Source organism: Ascaphus truei, unplaced genomic scaffold, assembly GCF_040206685.1.
Source record: "Ascaphus truei isolate aAscTru1 unplaced genomic scaffold, aAscTru1.hap1 HAP1_SCAFFOLD_839, whole genome shotgun sequence".
Lineage (NCBI taxonomy): Eukaryota > Metazoa > Chordata > Amphibia > Anura > Ascaphidae > Ascaphus > Ascaphus truei.
Window position 1 is genome coordinate 1,009 of NW_027457177.1, and position 22,560 is coordinate 23,568.

General features: G+C 52.3%; 1 protein-coding gene across 1 annotated transcript in view; it reads left to right on the forward strand.

The window, feature by feature from the left end:
- Positions 1 to 578: 578 nt before the first annotated feature.
- LOC142486397 (OTU domain-containing protein 7B-like) overlaps positions 579 to 22,560 on the forward strand; it is a gene marked incomplete at its 5' end in the record, with an annotated part of 46,844 nt that continues 24,862 nt past the window's right edge. Inside the window, one exon of the mRNA XM_075584991.1 lies at positions 579 to 879. Coding sequence (XP_075441106.1) covers positions 579 to 879 — 301 coding nt within the window. The remainder of the gene's footprint in view (positions 880 to 22,560) is intronic.

Below are 22,560 nucleotides of genomic sequence, written 5' to 3' on the forward strand. Positions count from 1 at the left end.
GCTGGTTATATAGGATGGCTCAATATCCTATGAAGCTATTACAGAAACAAAAAGAAAACAGCGCAAAAGATCTCATAGTGTATTTAAAAGTGAAAATTTAATCGGCAGGTAATGTATGCTTACATCAAATATAAAGTATATCAGCAAAACTATTAGCTGATCACGCGTTTGCCGTTGGTGCGGAGGGGTCTCTGCACAAACGCTCTAGACATCAGAAGAGCGGACGGGCGCAGGTGGCTGCAAACTAATCTCTACAGACGCTAGGAACCAGCAACCCACTGAGAGGAGGATGAGGATTTCCATCCAGGCTAAGGGCTGTGGGACCATCCCATCGGTGTGGGACCAGCGGTTTGTTCCAGTGTGATAACATGTCCATAACATGTCTAGCTGATATATTTTATATTTTATGTACGCGCATACATTACCTGCTGATTGAAATTTCCCTTTTAAATACATATTTCACTATGAGATCTTTTGCGCTGTTTTCTTGCTGTTTCTGTAACCACAACGTATTACCTGTAACTCATGTTAAGTATTGCATACATTGAGAAGTCCCTTGTTTGTGGTCTTTATTTCAGGCATGGAAGAAGCGCTGGTTTATCCTGCGTTATGGCCGGATGAGCGGAGACCTAGATGTCCTAGAATATTATAAGAATGACCACTCTAAGAAACCCATCCGGGTGATCAACCTAAGCTGCTGCGAGCAGGTGGACACCGGGCTGACCTTCAAGAAGAAGGAACTGCAGGGCAGTTACATCTTTGACATCAAGACCAGTGATCGAACCTTCTATCTGGTGGCTGAAAGGGAGGAAGAGATGAACAAGTGGGTCCGCAGTATATGTCAGATCTGTGGCTTTAACCAGTCGGAGGAGAATGCAGGTACAGCTTTAATTCTTCCGCTCTCACATTACCACGCAGCTGTCTGCTACAATAACTTTTCCTGTTGTCCCACATGACTATTTGCCATGTTCACTAAGCAGTGCTACTTTATAAAACATTTCGTTAAATGGGACATACAGAGCCACCTGGTTCCAGAGGGTGTCTTATGGAGGAGCTCTGCTTACTGAATACCTCTGAATGACACAAGGAACCAAAAGCAGCCCAAGGTGGCACAAAGCACCTTGCTTCATGAACACAATCGTGACATACACACTACGGGACCCCGGTGCTTTGCTGCCAGGAAGACAGAACATTGCTTGCAGGCCTCATAGCAGCCACGTGATGGACAGCATACTGTAAATCACCCTGCAAATCGTTAAATAGGATCTGCCAATCTTATAGAAGAACACAATATTTTTAATACCGATGTACTAATTCTCTATAATTGCTGTTACAATGTTAAACTGGTAGTTTAACCCCCTCACTGCTTTTAGGACATTTATAAAGGTTACAAATGCATGGCCCAAAGGATATTTAAAAACATTCTGCTGGTTCCCCCTCTCCCCTGCAGCAAAGAAGGACCTGAGTATCGCCAGGTGCATGTGTTTCTCAGCGGTGGGTTCCCTGCTGTCTTCCCTGGGCTCCTCTGTCTCCGGAGGATTATGCTCTCTCTCTCTCCCCCCCTCCCTCTCTCCCCCCCCTCTCTCTCCCTTCTCCCCCCCTCTCTCTCCCCCTTCTCCCCTCCTCCCCCCCTCTCTCCCTCCACCCCTCTCTACCTACCTCCCTCTCTCTCTCTCTCTCTCTCTCCCTTCTCCCCCACTCCCCCCACCACACCACTCCGTTTTCCCCCCCACTGTCCGTTTGCCCCCCCTGTCCGTTTGCCCCCCCTGTCCGTTTGCCCCCCCTGTCCGTTTGCCCCTCTGTCCGTTTGCCCACCGTCCGCTTGCCCCCCCTGTCCATTTGCCCCCCCTCTGTCCGTTTGCCCCCCCTGTCCGTTTGCCCCCCCTGTCCGTTTGCCCTCCCTGTCCGTTTGCCCCCCCTCTGTCTGTTTGCCCCCTCTCTGTCCGTTTGCCCCCTCTGTCTGTTTGCCCCCCCTGTGTCTGTTTGCCCCCCTCTCTGTCCGTTTGCCCCCTCTCTGTCCGTTTGCCCCCCTCTCTGTCCGTTTTCCCCCCTCTCTGTCCGTTTGCCCCCCTCTCTGTCCGTTTGCCCCCCTCTCTGTCCGTTTGCCCCCCTCTCTGTCCGCTTGCCCCCCTCTCTGTCCGTTTGCCCCCTCTCTGTCCGTTTGCCCCCCTCTCTGTCCGTTTTCCCCCCTCTCTGTCCGTTTGCCCCCCTCTCTGTCCGTTTGCCCCCCTCTCTGTCCGTTTGCCCCCCTCTCTGTCCGCTTGCCCCCTCTCTGTCCGTTTGCCCCCTCTCTGTCCGTTTGCCCCCCTCTCTGTCCGCTTGCCCCCCTCTCTGTCCGTTTGCCCCCCTCTCTGTCCGCTTGCCCCCTCTCTGTCCGTTTGCCCCCCTCTCTGTCCACTTGCCCCCTCTCTGTCCATTTGCCACCCTCTCTGTCCGTTTGCCCCCCTCTCTGTCCGCTTGACTCCCCACACCTTTCCACTTCTCTCTGCTGAGTTCAGTGTCAGTGTGTGTGTGTGACAGGACAGTAGAACACGCCCCCTCTCTCTTCCCATTTGTCAGAGCAGGGTCATGTGACCCTGCTCTCAGCACCAAAGTATCTCTCCCTTGTCTCTCCAAGCAGAACGCTTGGGAGAGCGTGTGTGCACGCGCATGAGCGCGCGAGCACAGCGGGAGAGGGGATGTGCTGATTCACATAGAAGAAGGTAAGAGCACCAAGCACCAAGCGCCAAGCGAGCTCAGCGCCAGCGGGGACTCAGCCTAAGGCAGCATTTTATTCAAATGGTTTATACAATATTTCTGCTTAGGAAACAGAAAGGGAGGGAGGTTTCCAAATAGGAATCAATTGTTCTTTAACCCCCGTGGGTGCCAGCCAGGCACCGAAGGGCCATGGACTTTTCCGGAAAGTCGGGTAAATAGAAGAGGAGGGTTACACTCCTCTTCTGCTCAGGTCATGTTTTGATAGCTACCACCCCAGGATAACAAGCACGAAGGTCATGATGTACAATATATGTCACAAGGGCCTCCAGATTCCCAGCCCTCTGGATAGGATAATAGGGCAGCAAACGGGTTAAGTAGAAAGTGGAGACCATCACACTTTGACCAGTAATTGGTAACAAAATGCACTTGTCCTTTGTATGAACCATACTGGTTGGAGGTCAGATTTTCAGGATTGGTATAAACACTCCTAGATAATTGCACCCACTGATATCAGTATCCTTACATTATTTGAGAGCACAAACGTGTTATTTTGAGACAGACACATATTTGACCCTTTCTTGTCACATACTCAAATGTAGCCAATAACAACGCTGGTAAATCTATTACAACAAATCTAAAATCCCATTTGAAATCACTTGGAGAAAGGTGCATCTAGACTGAGCTATATGCCTTACCTCTTCTTGGAACCGTGCTGAACTAAGTTTCATTAATGAAAAAAAAATGTAAACTATAACTCCTGCCTGTGTATGCTGTTTTTTTCTTCATGATTCTAACAAATTAGCCTTTTTTCACTTTGGGAACGCCCTCCTTTTTTTGATCTATTCCATTGGGAAGTAGTGCTGTGTCTTTTTGGTTCCTGTTTTTGTACCTGATTAAAGACAGAAGCACACCTGTACCTGAGGACGTGGAATACCACCCAAGGATGCTGCACTATACGTGAGTCCTTGAGATATATCTCAGTCATCATTTCATTACACTACATCATTATGTATGTGTCCGGACACTTTATTGTGTGTATACCTTACTACTGTGCCAAGTGGGATACTACCAGTTGATTTGATTATAGGTGAGATTGCATAGTTATTCTGATCCCTAAAGGGCACTCCCATTTATGGATTCTTATTACTTCCATGCTTAAAGTTACTTGCTTATGTGTTGAGCATTCCACAATCTGTTTGTGAATAACCCTTTTCACAGCTAGGTCATCACAGCCAGAAGACGATGATATGTCCCTAGCTGCGTAACTCTGCATTTCCATACTTTTGGCATGTTTTAGGTTGACCAGTATCATTCCAGTGACATGGTTAATTTTTGGTATTAAATTATTGCAGCGTCAGTATAATTATACTAATAATTCGTTTTGCACCCACAGTATTAAGCTAGTCTTGAAGTTGCTCAACTCAAAAGTAGATTTTTATTTATTTATTCTCATCCCACTCTCTTGTGCCCTGAATACTTTTACATCAAGGATAGATTTAAATGATTTCCAGGACTTGCTATAGAACCTATATAGTAGAAGCCAAAGAAAAGTGAAGAAAATAGCTGCATGAATACAGTACCACAATCATTTTCAGCCATTAAAAAAAAAACCCTTTGTGGAGCCAGGCTGCATCATGCCAGGTTCTGACTGCTTCCGAAAGTAGTGTAATATATCTGAATATTGTGTAGGATGAGTACCTTTTGACTTTTGATTGAACCTACTTAGTTTAGGGCAGCTAGACGTCCCATATATACGGGATTGTCCCTTTTTTCAATGCAGTAGAGGGCAGTGCTTGGCCACAATGGTTGGTGGGAGCGACTGTGGGTGTGGGACAGTAGCCATGAGTCCGGGCTATTGGAATGCTTTATTTAAGAGGTGAGTTTTAAGGTTTGTCTTAATGTATACTGAGTGTGAGGGAGTTCCACAGGTAAGGGGCAGTGAGGAAAAAAGGTTTAAGGCGAGAAAGAGCAGTAGAGGTGAGAGGTGGAGAGGACATCGTTATGAGTAGAGCGCAGGAGACGAGAGGGGGTATAACGAGGGATCAAAGCTGATATGTAGGAAGGAGCAAATGAGTGCAGAGCCTTAAAGGTCAGGAGGAGAACTTTGTTGATAATTGGAAATTTGATGGGAAGACAGGAAAGTATTTTAGGAGAAGATGAGAAGAGACTGTTTTGGGAGAAAGTGAAATTTATTCTAGCAGCAAAATGTTCGATAGATTGCAAAGAAGAAAGTTGTGAGGCAGGGAGGCCTGTTAGCAGTATGTTACAATAATCCAGATGGGAGAGGATAGTGGCATACATTAGAGTTTTAGCAGAAGGTTGACAGAGGAAAGAGCAAATTTTGGCAATCATATAGAGGAAGAAGTGACAAATGTTGGCCATGCCGTGAATATTAATGGAGACGGAAGGGGAAGAGTCAAATGTTATTCCTAGGCAACATGCTTTGGTGACAGGATAAATGGTAGTACAGTTTACTGTGATGGAGAAAGGGGATTGTAACAGGGACATAACCCTGTTTTAACGATACTTCAATATAAGCCTGTACTGTAGTGGTCTGAGGAATCCAGCAGGGAGCTGGTTAATTGTAGCTAGACAATTAGCCAATCTCCACCTGGCTTATCAGAAAGCTAGAAAAGCCTCCTGCTAGGAACTGACATAGAGACCCTTGGGCACCCAGAAGAATTGAGGGCTGACATCAAGACACCAGGGACTAGACCTCTCTTCCAGGGTGCAGCGAACCCAGATACCCTCAACGGATACCAACCTGACTCAGACCCAGAGACTGACATGAAGGGCCACCTGCTTTGAGATTACTGCTTTTGGAATTGGTAAAGTAAGGGGCTTATCCTTCCAGCCCTGCAGATAGGGACTAGGGATGCGAGTTGGCCCTTACAAAGGGATAGGCTGTTTATTTTTATTTAAACTGTTGTTTAAAGTGACAGGCTGAATAAAGCTATGGTTTAATTTTTCCAAGTCTGTTCCCCTGGTTGTACCTCTGCACATGTCTCTTACATGGATGTTTAGCCAGATTTAAGGGAAAATATGAGGAGCTCAATTTTAGTCATTCAGTTTATTGCGGTGGCGCGCCATCCATAAGGATATAGCCAGGAAGCAACCTGAGACTTGGGACTGGATTGAAAAAATGAGGTTAGGGGGGGATAGATATATATGCGTATAATCTGGATAGACCTAAGGCCAACACAGTTGATGAGATCACCAAATCATAGTGTGTAGAGAGAAAAGCTCCCAGAAAACAACCCTGAGGTACACCAACAAACATCAACAGAAGACGAAGACATGTTAGCAACTGAAACAGAAAATGTGTGATGGGAGGGGTATAATGAGAACCAGGATATAACTTTTTTTGCGGATACTAAGAGAGTTTAGAATATGAAGGAGAAGTGATAATATCAAAAGCAGCAGAAAGATAGAATAGGATTAGTAGGGAAAGTGACCTTGGGATTTGGCTTCATGTAAATCATTGGCTAATTTAGTGATCACAGTCTCTATTGAGTGCGCTATGCGAAAGTCAGATTGTAAGGGGTCCAGGATGGCATGGGAATTAAGAATGTATCATATGGGTGAACACAAGACGTTCTAGCAATTTGGAGGCAAACGGTAGAAAGGATACAGGGCCTTATTCAGAGAACGTTCAAAAAAAAATCGCCAGTGAATTTAAAATGAGTGTTTTTTGGGCGTTGCTATCACGGTATTCAGAAAGGCTCGATTATCAGTGATAGCAAAATGCCCAAACCGGGCGAGTTGCTGCCAGCGAGAGCCTCGGGCCTCTGAAAAGGCCTGAACTGGCGATTCATATCTGCTGCAGAGAGAGCGGCTCTGAGAGCTGCCTCTCCCAGCTGAAATGTCGCCCGAAAATTATTTATTTAAATATATATTTCTTTAATAGTGTAGAGGTGCAGGGGGTCTCCGGAGCTGAACAACATTGGTTTTATGTCCGGGGACACACGCTGATTGGCTGAAATACCTTGTGACACAGCGGCCATCTTGGATTTACCGACGTCATGTTAAAGGTAAATGAAGCACAGCCATTCTGATTGGCTGGCATCATTCCCTTTAAGTGACGTCACGGCAAAAAAAATAATTAAAGTCTGCACATGGTTTTAACAGCCAATCAGGTGGCTGTTAACCATTGTGAGGGTAAATGTGACGTCACAAGCCATATTTAAGGCCGTGATGCCTCATTTGAGCCCAAGAAGCCGACGAGACAGCATCGGCTGGGATTTAACATGGGGTTTTTTGGATTGACAGATGAAGAAAGAAGATAAAGAAGAACAAGAAATGGTGACAGATGAAGATAGAAGACGGTGAGTAAAGAAAGAAAAAAGAAGATTTGGGTACCTGAGCTGGATCTTCATGGCGGATGGCATCGGATGCTGTTGGAGGCCTTCAAGGTACGTGAGCTTCCTGTTACCCCGGGAGTCGGAGGGCCACCGCTTCTAATGGTAAGTAAGATATTCAATGTTTGTAAATGTCTCTTTTTACAGGTGTATTCTTTGGATTTTTATTTTTGGGGGGAGGCTGTTACGCCGATGCTCGCCACAAACCGGGACTGGACCGCGGGGCTGAGGTGGAGTTATATAATCACCGACCTTACTCCTCGCAGACTGATCCGAAGTGCGCAGTTCGTAGTCGTACATCGCAGGGTCAGGATTGGAGAAGGCAGCATCGTCGTTATTGAAGTAGGAGTTCGGCAACAGGTAGTCAGGAGTTCCCCGCTTCAGCTTAGGAGCGTGAGCGGCTTCTGCGCGAGGAGCGGCCTCGGCCCATGACGCCGATCTCAGCAGGAGGAGAGAGCAGGCTGGCCGAAGTTCACCGCAGGGCAGCGTCGGGGAGAACCAACGCTTCAGCGCAGAAGTCCAAGGCAGGCCACTGCAAGGGGATAGCAGCAGGCCGCAGGAAAGGAAGGGTAGCCACTGCTAGGAGGGAATGCAGCAGGTACCAGTGCTGGCAACAACGCTTCAGCACAGACGTCCAGGACAGGCCACTGCAGGGGGATAGCAGCAGGCCGCAGGACAGGAAGGGTAGCCACTGCTAGGAGGGAATGCAGCAGGTACCAGTGCTGGCAACAACGCTTCAGCACAGACGTCCAGGGCAGGCCACTACAAGGAGATAGCAGCAGTCAGCAGGAAAGGAAGGGTAGCCACTGCTAGGAGGGAATGCAGCAGGTACCAGTGCTGGCAACAACGCTTCAGCACAGACGTCCAGGGCAGGCCACTACAAGGAGATAGCAGCAGTCCGCAGGAAAGGAAGGGTAGCCACTGCTAGGAGGGAATGCAGCAGGTACCAGTGCTGGCAACAACGCTTCAGCACAGACGTCCAGGGCAGGCCACTGCAAGGAGATAGCAGCAGGCCGCAGGAAAGGAAGGGTAGCCACTGCCAGGAGGGAATGCAGCAGGTACCAGTGCTGGCAACAACGCTTCAGCACAGACGTCCAGGGCAGGCCACTACAAGGAGATAGCAGCAGTCTGCAGGAAAGGAAGGGTAGCCACTGCTAGGAGGGAATGCAGCAGGTACCAGTGCTGGCAACAACGCTTCAGCACAGACGTCCAGGGCAGGCCACTGCAGGGGGATAGCAGCAGGCCGCAGGAAAGGAAGGGTAGCCACTGCTAGGAGGGAATGCAGCAGGTACCAGTGCTGGCAACAACGCTTCAGCACAGACGTCCAGGACAGGCCACTGCAGGGGGATAGCAGCAGGCCGCAGGACAGGAAGGGTAGCCACTGCTAGGAGGGAATGCAGCAGGTACCAGTGCTGGCAACAACGCTTCAGCACAGACGTCCAGGGCAGGCCACTGCAAGGAGATAGCAGCAGGCCGCAGGAAAGGAAGGGTAGCCACTGCTAGGAGGGAATGCAGCAGGTACCAGTGCTGGCAACAACGCTTCAGCACAGACGTCCAGGGCAGGCCACTGCAAGGAGATAGCAGCAGGCCGCAGGAAAGGAAGGGTAGCCACTGCCAGGAGGGAATGCAGCAGGTACCAGTGCTGGCAACAACGCTTCAGCACAGACGTCCAGGACAGGCCTCTGGATACTGAGGAACTTGGAAGGTAAGAACACTAGGAGAGAGGCCTGGGCGGTTTGTGGCTGAGCCAGTAACATTAAAGGTAGGAATAGTTATGCTCGGCACTGGTTCAGTGCCAACGCCCAGGATATAAAGGGTGGAGATTCAATCACAGGAGGAGGGTGTGTGAGTATTCCTCCAATGATGTAGCACAGGGCAGAAGCTGCAATGAGAGGCAGCACATGTGCCTTTTATTGCCAGAGGAAGCTTGCAACTGCATGATTCTGCAAGGCTATAGTCAAAGCCAGTAGTGGATTCCTTACAGAGGCACATTGACTGATAATATATTAATCTGTACCTCTTTAGGGTACAGATTAATACATTATTATGCCAATATTTGGGGGGCATTTCTCACTTATTATTGATGTGGATGTGATTGTTTGTTTTTGGTTAATGTAATAAAAGCTTTGCGATTGGTGTTCGCTTGTACTTAATGTTATATTATGTTAGCTCATGTGTTTTATGGATACTTCAGAGATTGTTTTAATTTATTTATTTGTCTTTTAATGGTTACATTCATTAATGTTGGATTAATTCATTGTTTACATTGGTTAGTGTTACTATTCATTTTGAGTTGGTTTAGGGATTAATTGGTTTGATTGGGTAATGGTTGAATTAATTCATTGTTGATGTTGTAATTGCTCCTATTGATTGGATTAGCTGGCTACTGTTTTTATTTAGTGAAGTGTGTTTTTTTGGAGTTTAGTTACGTTTTATTACTGTGTGTCTTGTGTATTAATTTATTGTCATTAGGGTGCCCATTGAGTGCTATAGAGGCTTATCATGCCCATATTATTATTATATGGGTATGATGTGCCACTACACTACTCAATGGGTATAGGGTGGGTATAGTCAGTCTGGGGTGGGTGCTTAGGCCTGACAGGTGGGTGAAGGGGGTATTAGCCCTAAGGATGGGTGTTTAGACCTTGCGGGTGGGTAGCGGTTGAGTTAACCCCTTTATTACCTTAGCGGTATTAACCGCCAAGGTAATGAAGGGGTTAACTCCACCCGCAACCTCCCTCCCCGCAATGCCTAAACAGCCACTAAGGGCCAAATTCCCCCTTCACACCCCCCCCGGTAGCCACAGTATTGCATTGTATTGTATGTTTCTTACAGTAAGCCTGGCACAGGTGTTTAAACCCTTCATTACCTTAGTGGTTAGCCGCTAAGGTAATGAAGTTGCTGTACATGCATGTTTCCTGCCTCGGATGCATGCCGGGGGGCTCAGGAGCTGCTATTAATGGCTATCAGCTCCGGAGACCCCCGGCATCAATCCGAGGCAGGAAAGGGGCCTGATTTCTTCTAAGTCTCGACATATCGCAGCTCATCGAGGCATCTCCCCACCAATTGACCAACAATTTTGTGGTCAATTGGATTTGTAGAGAAAATCGTTTTTTAGGGCTGCGATGGGCTGCGATAGGCCGCGACACCCGACTCGCGGGTCTCTGAATCGCGCGACTTTATCAACCATCCGAAAATGGTCGATAAGGGGCTGATCGCTGCTCAGTCAGCGAATTTCGGATGGAGATAAAATTTTGCGTCGATACAGGCCGTTATTGAGCACTTATCGAGGCTATCTGAATACGAGTAGCCATTTTGGTCGATAAGTGCTCGATAAGGGCCTTATCGAGGCTTTCTGAATAAGGCCCACAGTGCTGTAGTTAGTAAGGCACATAGGGTGTTTTTCTTTTGCTTAAAGGAAGCCGGGCAAGTGCCATAGGATAGGGAGGAATTGAAGATGTGGGGGAGAGTGGGGACTCAGGCAGGAGTAAGAGTTCTGTGAGGGGATGGAATCGAGAAGGCATGTGGTAGAGGGAGAAGAGAAGATTGCTTAAAAACTTCCAACTTGTAAGCAGAGAAAAGGAATCAAAAGTGGAAGAAAGATTGAGGTAGAAGCAGAGAGGAGGGGAGGGACCGAAGGAATCTCCTTGTGGATAGCATCCACCTTGCCTTTAAAGTAGTCAGCAAAGACTTGATGGGAAGTGGAAGGAGAGGGTCGGAGGAGGTAGTCAAATACAGAAAAAAGACTGCAAGGATTGGATTTGTGAGTTTTAATGAGTGAGAAGTAGTGTTGTTTGACCTTAGAGAAAGCAGAGTTAAAACAGGAGAGGAGAAATGTATAGGAAAGAGAAGAAACTTCGGCGCTACAGCGCATGACTGACACAATGAAGCTCCCGGATGATCTTCAACCAACTTAATTAACACCACACACAAGGGCTACACCGCGATCTCCTCCTCTACGCGTTTCACCCTCTAAGATAGGGCTTCGTGTTGGAAGCTTGAAGCCCTATCTTAGAGGGTGAAACGCGTAGAGGAGGAGATCGCGGTGTAGCCCTTGTGTGTGGTGTTAATTAAGTTGGTTGAAGATCATCCGGAAGCTTCATTGAGTCAGTCATGCGCTTCATTCCTCCAGATTTAGCATCAGCAGCCTTATTTCATTAGAGACTGGTGATTTTTTAGACATTAGTGCATCCTTACCATGGGATAGCACTTTGCTCTGCAGGAATTTCACAATGTATACCGTGGCATTTTAACCAATGTGATTGGATGCAGTGATCCTTTCAGCTACCTTCCGTATTTAATTGTTTAGGAAGACTGTTTGGTATGTCATTAGGCGGTGGCCCTGGATTTTTGTACCACACCCCTCTGTACAACTACTATTTTATTATTGATTAAAAGGATTTTAATATACTCCATTATTACATATTGATCTATCCGAGTGCATTCAAGGGGGAATCTTTTGTTTGTCTGTTTGCATTATCCCTTGTCCCCTTTTGCACCTGTATATGATCCTTACTACTAATCCATTACTCTCTCTACTTTAGCTGATGCGGGAGCCTTCCTTATCCCCTTCCTTTTCCCCCCCTCTCCTCCCCCTCCCCTGGTTTTCGTCCCATTAATGTCAATCAGTTTACTCCCAGAATCCTTCCCATGTTTAGTTATTTGGTATATCCCTGTATACCATTCCTTCTTAAAAGATGTCCAATCTTATTTTGAAGACATCTGTTGTATCTGCTATCTAAGTCTCCATGGGTAATGGATTCCACATTTTAATTGCCCTTACTGTAAAGAAACCTGTCCTTTGTGGCTGGGAAAATCTCCTTTCCTTAAACCTTAAGGGATGACTCCGTGTAATTTGTACTGCCCTTGGAATAATAATAATAGTAGCATGTTCTTGTATAGCGCTGCTAGTTTACATAGCGCTTTACAGAGACATTTTGCAGGCACAGGTCCCTGCCCCGTAGAGCTTACAATCTATGTTTTTGGTGCCTGAGGCACAGGGAGATAAAGTGACTTGCCCAAGGTCGCAAGGAGCCGACGACGGGAATTGAACCAGGTTATTTACTCACTGAGCCACTTCTTCTCCAACTACAACCTTGTAGACAGCCGGCTTAGCAATGGTGCCTAATATCAGGCAGTAGCTTCAAAGGCAAATAAGATCTTATCTTGCATTAAACGGAGAATGGATGGAAGGAAAGTTAGCATAATTATTCCCCTCTATATAGCATTGACCACACCTTGAATATGGAGTACAGTTTTGAGCAACACTCCATAAAAAGACATTATGGAACTAGAAAAAGTGCAGAGAAGAATCACCAAATGAATCCTTAATCCTTCTCCATCGAGGATTGACCTGATTTTGCCCCATTTAATTTGTAAGTCGCCTGTTTTATTCTTGCTTCACAAATGCATAACCTCACATTTATCTGTATTAAACTTCATCTGCCATTTACCTGCCCTAGTTTCCAGTCTATCCAAGTCCTTCTGGAGAACGTTTGCATCCTGCTCTGATTTGACTACCTTATAGAATTTAGTGTCATCAACAAAAAGGGAGAATTTACTCTCAAGGTCATTAGTAAACAAGGTTAAAAATGATCCTTGAGGTACTCCACTTACAGCTTTAGCTCAACCAGAAAAGGTTCTACTTATTACAGCTCTCTGTTGTCTATCCTTCAACCAGTTTTCAATCCAAATACAGCTCAAGATATGGTGAAGAAAAAAACGAAGCACTGGTACCGCTATTAGCTTTAAATAAACACAGAGGTGCGTTCCCACAATAAAATATTTAATGGATCAAAAAGAACAAAAATACAGGACACCTACGCGTTTCGGGCTGATAGCCCTTTATCAAGGTGAATAAAAATGCTTAATGGAGTGTATTTAAATACCTGATCCTCGCGCTGTCGTGACCAATCTACCGCCACTTCCTGGTTTGGAAAGGAGTGACGCGTGACGTGTGACGTCAGTGCGTTGGAGCCGGAACAATAGAACAAACTTTATTTAAACAGAAAAAAATGAACACTCCATAAACGAATGAAAAACGTTCAATAAACATTAAAAACAAGGTTTAAAAACAAAATACAGACAATAGAATAACTAATCTCATGAGTGAAAATAGATAAATGCTTCGTTCATAGGTTAAGCAAATTCTATACCTGCTAGAGATCCACATTTTGGAGTTCAGTGTGGATGGCATGTGTAAACCTGGGAAAACTTACATATATATATAGACAGAAAAAGAGAGAGAGCGCACGCCCCATAGCATAATACTGCATAAAATTTATTAAAACAAGGAAGGGGGATGGGAGGTGGGGGGGGGGGGGGGTAGGAATCGCACTCACAGGATGCAAATAGTTAAAAGGCAATTTGTGATTATATCACCACCATCCGGTTCTGGATACTGGAACACGTCTCCGTGGACTCCTTCAGGGCTGCCAGACACGATCACCAGGGACCAGATGTTAAAGGCTCCGTCCGCTGTCTGTATAGAGTCCAAAACTTCAGCTCGCACTTCCAATGGCCGCCGATCGTATTGTGCCCTGCCCTTTGAGAAAGTTACCGGTCAGGTGACGAAACGCGTTAGGGTACTGAGAGCGCGATTACGTCATCACGACGACGCCGCGCACGCGCAGCAGCCTACACCAAGCGCGGGAATACGATCGGCGGCCATTGGAAGTGCGAGCTGGAGTTTTGGACTCTATACAGACAGCGGACGGAGCCTTTAACATCTGGTCCCTGGTGATCGTGTCTGGCAGCCCTGAAGGAGTCCACGGAGACGTGTTCCAGTATCCAGAACCGGATGGTGGTGATATAATCACAAATTGCCTTTTAACTATTTGCATCCTGTGAGTGCGATTCATACCCCCCCCCCCCCCCACCTCCCATCCCCCTTCCTTGTTTTAATAAATTTTATGCAGTATTATGCTATGGGGCGTGCGCTCTCTCTCTTTTTCTGTCTGTAGATATCTGTGGAGTTGGTTTACCCCGTGTGAGAGCAGCCTAAAGACCCCTTTCAACATCAGAAACCTTATCATCATGGACTAATTATGGAAGGACTGGTTGGAGTTTTTTGATTTTTGTGTCTTTCTTTTTTCTTTTTTCTAGCACGTTTATGCACTGTTTTATTTACTCTTATTGGTTGTGTTATATTAGTATGCACTAAGGTCACATTAGTTTAAGAGATATATTAATATTTTCAAATATTATTCACTTTACACAACTTTTTATTCATTAATTATAGTTATATTCTATTTATCATATCACAGTTATATTATTATTTTTTGGCGCCACACTTTTTTTTTTTTTACATATATATATATATATATATATACAGATGACAGTGTGGGGAAATAGACATGAGAAATAAGGAAAGAATATGAATATAAACCAAAAAATACCTTACTCATTCAATGTAGACAATTGCTGCCTCTCCCCACACAGTAAAAAGTTTCCAAGTTAACACAAATGCCATCCACAACCATTCAGAATATTCATAATAAATTGAAAAAGTGATAGTAATAACATCTTCATAAAAAATGAATAAATAATGATGGTTTTTAGCAAAATAAAGGACAATCCCTATAAGCGTATCGGACATAAGCTCAATAATAATACAATAGAAACATACATGTACATAAATATTCCATATTCAACTTAGTTTGGATAAATATAATCTTTCATTAATCGTTTTATATATTTCATAAAGGAAGTACTATATACATGAATATGTTCAAGTAGAAAATGGAATTTTTTAGAAACATATATTTTTTATATATATATACCCATGAGTTATTGGAGGAAGAAATGACATAAAGAAATGACAAAAATTGAGTAAAAATCCATCATTATTTATTCATTTTTATGAATGTGGCCCCCACCACATCACCCCCCGGTCCCCACCACATCACCCCCCGGCCCCCACCACATCACCCCCCGGACCCCACCACATCACCCCCCGGCCCCCACCACATCACCCCCCGGACCCCACCACATCACCCCCCGGACCCCACCACATCACCCCCCGGACCCCACCACCTCACCCCCCGGCCCCCACCACCTCACCCCCCGGACCCCACCACATCACCCCCCGGCACCCACCACCTCACCCCCCGGACCCCACCACCTAACCCCCCGGCCCCCACCACCTCACCCCCCGGCCCCCACCACATCACCCCCCGGACCCCACCACATCACCCCCCGGCCCCCACCACCTCACCCCCCGGCCCGCACCACATCACCCCCCGGACCCCACCACATCACCCCCCGGACCCCACCACATCACCCCCCGGCCCCCACCACATCACCCCCCGGTCCCCACCACATCACCCCCCGGCCCCCACCACATCACCCCCCGGACCCCACCACATCACCCCCCGGACCCCACCACATCACCCCCCGGCCCCCACCACATCACCCCCCGGTCCCCACCACATCACCCCCCGGCCCCCACCACATCACCCCCCGGACCCCACCACATCACCCCCCGGCCCCCACCACATCACCCCCCGGACCCCACCACATCACCCCCCGGACCCCACCACATCACCCCCCGGACCCCACCACCTCACCCCCCGGCCCCCACCACCTCACCCCCCGGACCCCACCACATCACCCCCCGGCACCCACCACCTCACCCCCCGGCCCCCACCACATCACCCCCCGGACCCCACCACCTCACCCCCCGGCCCCCACCACCTCACCCCCCGGACCCCACCACATCACCCCCCGGCACCCACCACCTCACCCCCCGGACCCCACCACCTAACCCCCCGGCCCCCACCACCTCACCCCCCGGCCCCCACCACATCACCCCCCGGACCCCACCACATCACCCCCCGGCCCCCACCACCTCACCCCCCGGCCCGCACCACATCACCCCCCGGACCCCACCACATCACCCCCCGGACCCCACCACATCACCCCCCGGACCCCACCACCTCACCCCCCGGCCCCCACCACCTCACCCCCCGGACCCCACCACATCACCCCCCGGCACCCACCACCTCACCCCCCGGACCCCACCACCTAACCCCCCGGCCCCCACCACCTCACCCCCCGGCCCCCACCACATCACCCCCCGGACCCCACCACATCACCCCCCGGCCCCCACCACCTCACCCCCCGGCCCGCACCACATCACCCCCCGGCCCCCACCACATCACCCCCGGCCCCCACCACATCACCCCCCGGACCCCACCACATCACCCCCCGGCCCCCACCACATCACCCCCCGGCCCCCACCACAGACTGTCACACACACACACACACACACACACACACACACACACACACACACACACACACACACACACACACACACACACACACACACACACACACACACACAGTGTAACACACACACACACACACACACAGTGTCCCACACGCTGTTTTGTTTTTGTTGCCCCCACTGTGTTCTATTTGCTGCCGCTTATAGTGCGCGGAACATTAAATGCTATTGGGATTTAGGACGATTTTCTGTGCGGATGGACATGAAACCTAACCGTTTAGTGTTTTAAATCCCTCCACGGTAATGTGTACGTTCTCTAGAGTCCTTTAATGTCGGGGTTCCCGTTTGTAGCGCGTATAACAGAGATGGGCGAATCCAGATTATCTCGCATTTACCCTCTCCCCCCCCCTCCCCAGAAACCTTTACGCTGTGTAGAATTGGTGGACGGATTTGGTCCATTTTTTTTGTTTGTTTGTTTGTTTTTTCCCCGCGTGGATTCATTAACGTGTACGCCATTGGATCCAATCCGCGGATTCAGCACTCCAAGAGTCTGTCAACAGACTGCTGAATCCGCGGATTGGGTTCTGCAAATTCGTCCACGGGTTGCAGAGTGTATTGGTAATAACCGTGTTTTTTTTTAAATCCGCAAAATGCGACTCGCCTTTTTTTAGATTGATCCGCGGACCAAAGGAACCGGGCGATCCAAATTCACCCATCTCTAGTATAACACGCAGTGCGCTGCAGTCCTGCCCACTGAGACTGCTCTCTGAAGAAGCCACTTGCCCACCCCCTCCTCCCTGTTCCTCCACACACCCCTCCTCCCTGTTCCTCCACACACCCCTCCTCCCTGTTCCGCCACACACCCCTCCTCCCTGTTCCTCCACACACCCCTCCTCCCTGTTCCTCCACACACCCCTCCTCCCTGTTCCTCCACACACCCCTCCTCCCTGTTCCGCCACACACCCCTCCTCCCTGTTCCTCCACACACCCCTCCTCCCTGTTCCGCCACACACCCCTCCTTCCTGTTCCTCCACACACCCCTCCCTGTTCCTCCACACACCCCTCCTCCCTGTTCCTCCACACACCCCTCCTCCCTGTTCCTCCACACACCCCTCCTCCCTGTTCCTCCACACACCCCTCCTCCCTGTTCCTCCACACACCCCTCCTCCCTGTTCCTCCACACACCCCTCCTCCCTGTTCCTCCACACACCCCTCCTCCCTGTTCCTCCACACACCCCTCCTCCCTGTTCCTCCACACACCCCTCCTCCCTATTCCTCCACACACCCCTCCTCCCTGTTCCGCCACACACCCCTCCTCCCTGTTCCTCCACACACCCCTCCTCCCTGTTCCTCCACACACCCCTCCTCCCTGTTCCGCCACACACCCCTCCTCCCTGTTCCGCCACACACCCCTCCTCCCTGTTCCTCCACACACCCCTCCTCCCTGTTCCGCCACACACCCCTCCTCCCTGTTCCGCCACACACCCCTCCTCCCTGTTCCTCCACACACCCATCCTCCCTGTTCCTCCACACACCCCTCCTCCCTGTTCCGCCACACACCCCTCCTCCCTGTTCCTCCACACACCCCTCCTCCCTGTTCCTCCACACACCCCTCCTCCCTACACCCCTCCTCCCTGTTCCTCCACACACCCCTCCTCCCTGTTCCTCCACACACCCCTCCTCCCTGTTCCTCCACACACCCCTCCTCCCTGTTCCTCCACACACCCCTCCTCCCTGTTCCGCCACACACCCCTCCTCCCTGTTCCTCCACACACCCCTCCTCCCTACACCCCTCCTCCCTGTTCCTCCACACACCCCTCCTCCCTGTTCCTCCACACACCCCTCCTCCCTGTTCCGCCACACACCCCTCCTCCCTGTTCCGCCACACACCCCTCCTCCCTGTTCCGCCACACACCCCTCCTCCCTGTTCCTCCACACACCCCTCCTCCCTGTTCCGCCACACACCCCTCCTCCCTGTTCCTCCACACACCCCTCCTCCCTGTTCCTCCACACACCCCTCCTCCCTGTTCCGCCACACACCCCTCCTCCCTGTTCCGCCACACACCCCTCCTCCCTGTTCCGCCACACACCCCTCCTCCCTGTTCTTCCACACACCCCTCCTCCCTGTTCCGCCACACACCCCTCCTCCCTGTTCCGCCACACACCCCTCCTCCCTGTTCCGCCACACACCCCTCCTCCCTGTTCCGCCACACACCCCTCCTCCCTGTTCCTCCACACACCCCTCCTCCCTTTTCCTCCACACACCCCTCCTCCCTGTTCCTCCACACACCCCTCCTCCCTGTTCCTCCACACACCCCTCCTCCCTGTTCCGCCACACACCCCTCCTCCCTGTTCCGCCACACACCCCTCCTCCCTGTTCCGCCACACACCCCTCCTCCCTGTTCCGCCACACACCCCTCCTCCCTGTTCCTCCACACACCCCTCCTCCCTGTTCCGCCACACACCCCTCCTCCCTGTTCCTCCACACACCCCTCCTCCCTGTTCCGCCACACACCCCTCCTCCCTGTTCCGCCACACACCCCTCCTCCCTGTTCCGCCACACACCCCTCCTCCCTGTTCCTCCACACACCCCTCCTCCCTGTTCCTCCACACACCCCTCCTCCCTGTTCCGCCACACACCCCTCCTCCCTGTTCCTCCACACACCCCTCCTCCCTGTTCCGCCACACACCCCTCCTCCCTGTTCCTCCACACACCCCTCCTCCCTGTTCCTCCACACACCCCTCCTCCCTGTTCCTCCACACACCCCTCCTCCCTGTTCCTCCACACACCCCTCCTCCCTGTTCCTCCACACACCCCTCCTCCCTGTTCCGCCACACACCCCTCCTCCCTGTTCCGCCACACACCCCTCCTCCCTGTTCCGCCACACACCCCTCCTCCCTGTTCCTCCACACACCCCTCCTCCCTGTTCCGCCACACACCCCTCCTCCCTGTTCCTCCACACACCCCTCCTCCCTGTTCCGCCACACACCCCTCCTCCCTGTTCCTCCACACACCCCTCCTCCCTGTTCCTCCACACACCCCTCCTCCCTGTTCCTCCACACACCCCTCCTCCCTGTTCCTCCACACACCCCTCCTCCCTGTTCCGCCACACACCCCTCCTCCCTGTTCCTCCACACACCCCTCCTCCCTGTTCCTCCACACACCACTCCTCCCTGTTCCGCCACACACCCCTCCTCCCTGTTCCTCCACACACCCCTCCTCCCTACACCCCTCCTCCCTGTTCCTCCACACACCCCTCCTCCCTGTTCCTCCACACACCCCTCCTCCCTGTTCCTCCACACACCCCTCCTCCCTGTTCCTCCACACACCCCTCCTCCCTGTTCCGCCACACACCCCTCCTCCCTGTTCCGCCACACACCCCTCCTCCCTGTTCCTCCACACACCCCTCCTCCCTGTTCCGCCACACACCCCTCCTCCCTGTTCCTCCACACACCCCTCCTCCCTGTTCCTCCACACACCCCTCCTCCCTGTTCCGCCACACACCCCTCCTCCCTGTTCCGCCACACACCCCTCCTCCCTGTTCCGCCACACACCCCTCCTCCCTGTTCTTCCACACACCCCTCCTCCCTGTTCCGCCACACACCCCTCCTCCCTGTTCCGCCACACACCCCTCCTCCCTGTTCCGCCACACACCCCTCCTCCCTGTTCCGCCACACACCCCTCCTCCCTGTTCCTCCACACACCCCTCCTCCCTTTTCCTCCACACACCCCTCCTCCCTGTTCCTCCACACACCCCTCCTCCCTGTTCCTCCACACACCCCTCCTCCCTGTTCCGCCACACACCCCTCCTCCCTGTTCCGCCACACACCCCTCCTCCCTGTTCCGCCACACACCCCTCCTCCCTGTTCCGCCACACACCCCTCCTCCCTGTTCCTCCACACACCCCTCCTCCCTGTTCCGCCACACACCCCTCCTCCCTGTTCCTCCACACACCCCTCCTCCCTGTTCCTCCACACACCCCTCCTCCCTGTTCCTCCACACACCCCTCCTCCCTGTTCCTCCACACACCCCTCCTCCCTGTTCCTCCACACACCCCTCCTCCCTGTTCCGCCACACAACCCTCCTCCCTGTTCCGCCACACACCCCTCCTCCCTGTTCCTCCACACACCCCTCCTCCCTGTTCCTCCACACACCCCTCCTCCCTGTTCCGCCACACACCCCTCCTCCCTGTTCCTCCACACACCCCTCCTCCCTGTTCCTCCACACACACCCCTCCTCCCTGTCTCCACACCCCCTCCTGTCCACACACCCCCTCCTCCCTGTTCCCCTGTTCCGCCACACACCCCTCCTCCCTGTTCCTCCACACACCCCTCCTCCCTGTTCCGCCACACACCCCTCCTCCCTGTTCCTCCACACACCCCTCCTCCCTGTTCCGCCACACACCCCTCCTCCCTGTTCCTCCACACACCCCTCCTCCCTGTTCCTCCACACACCCCTCCTCCCTGTTCCTCCACACACCCCTCCTCCCTGTTCCTCCACACACCCCTCCTCCCTGTTCCGCCACACACCCATCCTCCCTGTTCCGCCACACACCCCTCCTCCCTGTTCCGCCACACACCCCTCCTCCCTGTTCCTCCACACACCCCTCCTCCCTGTTCCTCCACACACCCATCCTCCCTGTTCCTCCACACACCCCTCCTCCCTGTTCCTCCACACACCCCTCCTCCCTGTTCCGCCACACACCCCTCCTCCCTGTTCCGCCACACAACCCTCCTCCCTGTTCCGCCACACACCCCTCCTCCCTGTTCCGCCACACACCCCTCCTCCCTGTTCCTCCACACACCCCTCCTCCCTGTTCCGCCACACACCCCTCCTCCCTGTTCCGCCACACACCCCTCCTCCCTGTTCCTCCACACACCCCTCCTCCCTGTTCCGCCACACACCCCTCCTCCCTGTTCCTCCACACACCCCTCCTCCCTGTTCCTCCACACACCCCTCCTCCCTGTTCCTCCACACACCCCTCCTCCCTGTTCCGCCACACACCCCTCCTCCCTGTTCCTCCACACACCCCTCCTCCCTGTTCCTCCACACACCCCTCCTCCCTGTTCCTCCACACACCCATCCTCCCTGTTCCGCCACACACCCCTCCTCCCTGTTCCTCCACACACCCCTCCTCCCTGTTCCTCCACACACCCCTCCTCCCTGTTCCGCCACACACCCCTCCTCCCTGTTCCTCCACACACCCCTCCTCCCTGTTCCGCCACACACCCCTCCTCCCTGTTCCGCCACACACCCCTCCTCCCTGTTCCGCCACACACCCCTCCTCCCTGTTCCTCCACACACCCCTCCTCCCTGTTCCTCCACACACCCCTCCTCCCTGTTCCTCCACACACCCCTCCTCCCTGTTCCGCCACACACCCCTCCTCCCTGTTCCTCCACACACCCCTCCTCCCTGTTCCTCCACACACCCCTCCTCCCTGTTCCTCCACACACCCCTCCTCCCTGTTCCGCCACACACCCCTCCTCCCTGTTCCGCCACACACCCCTCCTCCCTGTTCCGCCACACACCCCTCCTCCCTGTTCCTCCACACACCCCTCCTCCCTGTTCCGCCACACACCCCTCCTCCCTGTTCCTCCACACACCCCTCCTCCCTGTTCCTCCACACACCCCTCCTCCCTGTTCCGCCACACACCCCTCCTCCCTGTTCCTCCACACACCCCTCCTCCCTGTTCCTCCACACACCCCTCCTCCCTGTTCCTCCACACACCCCTCCTCCCTGTTCCTCCACACACCCATCCTCCCTGTTCCGCCACACACCCCTCCTCCCTGTTCCTCCACACACCCCTCCTCCCTGTTCCTCCACACACCCCTCCTCCCTGTTCCGCCACACACCCCTCCTCCCTGTTCCTCCACACACCCCTCCTCCCTGTTCCTCCACACACCCCTCCTCCCTGTTCCGCCACACACCCCTCCTCCCTGTTCCGCCACACACCCCTCCTCCCTGTTCCTCCACACACCCCTCCTCCCTGTTCCTCCACACACCCCTCCTCCCTGTTCCGCCACACACCCCTCCTCCCTGTTCCTCCACACACCCCTCCTCCCTGTTCCGCCACACACCCCTCCTCCCTGTTCCGCCACACACCCCTCCTCCCTGTTCCTCCACACACCCCTCCTCCCTGTTCCGCCACACACCCCTCCTCCATGTTCCTCCACACACCCCTCCTCCCTGTTCCGCCACACACCCCTCCTCCCTGTTCCTCCACACACCCCTCCTCCCTGTTCCGCCACACACCCCTCCTCCCTGTTCCGCCAC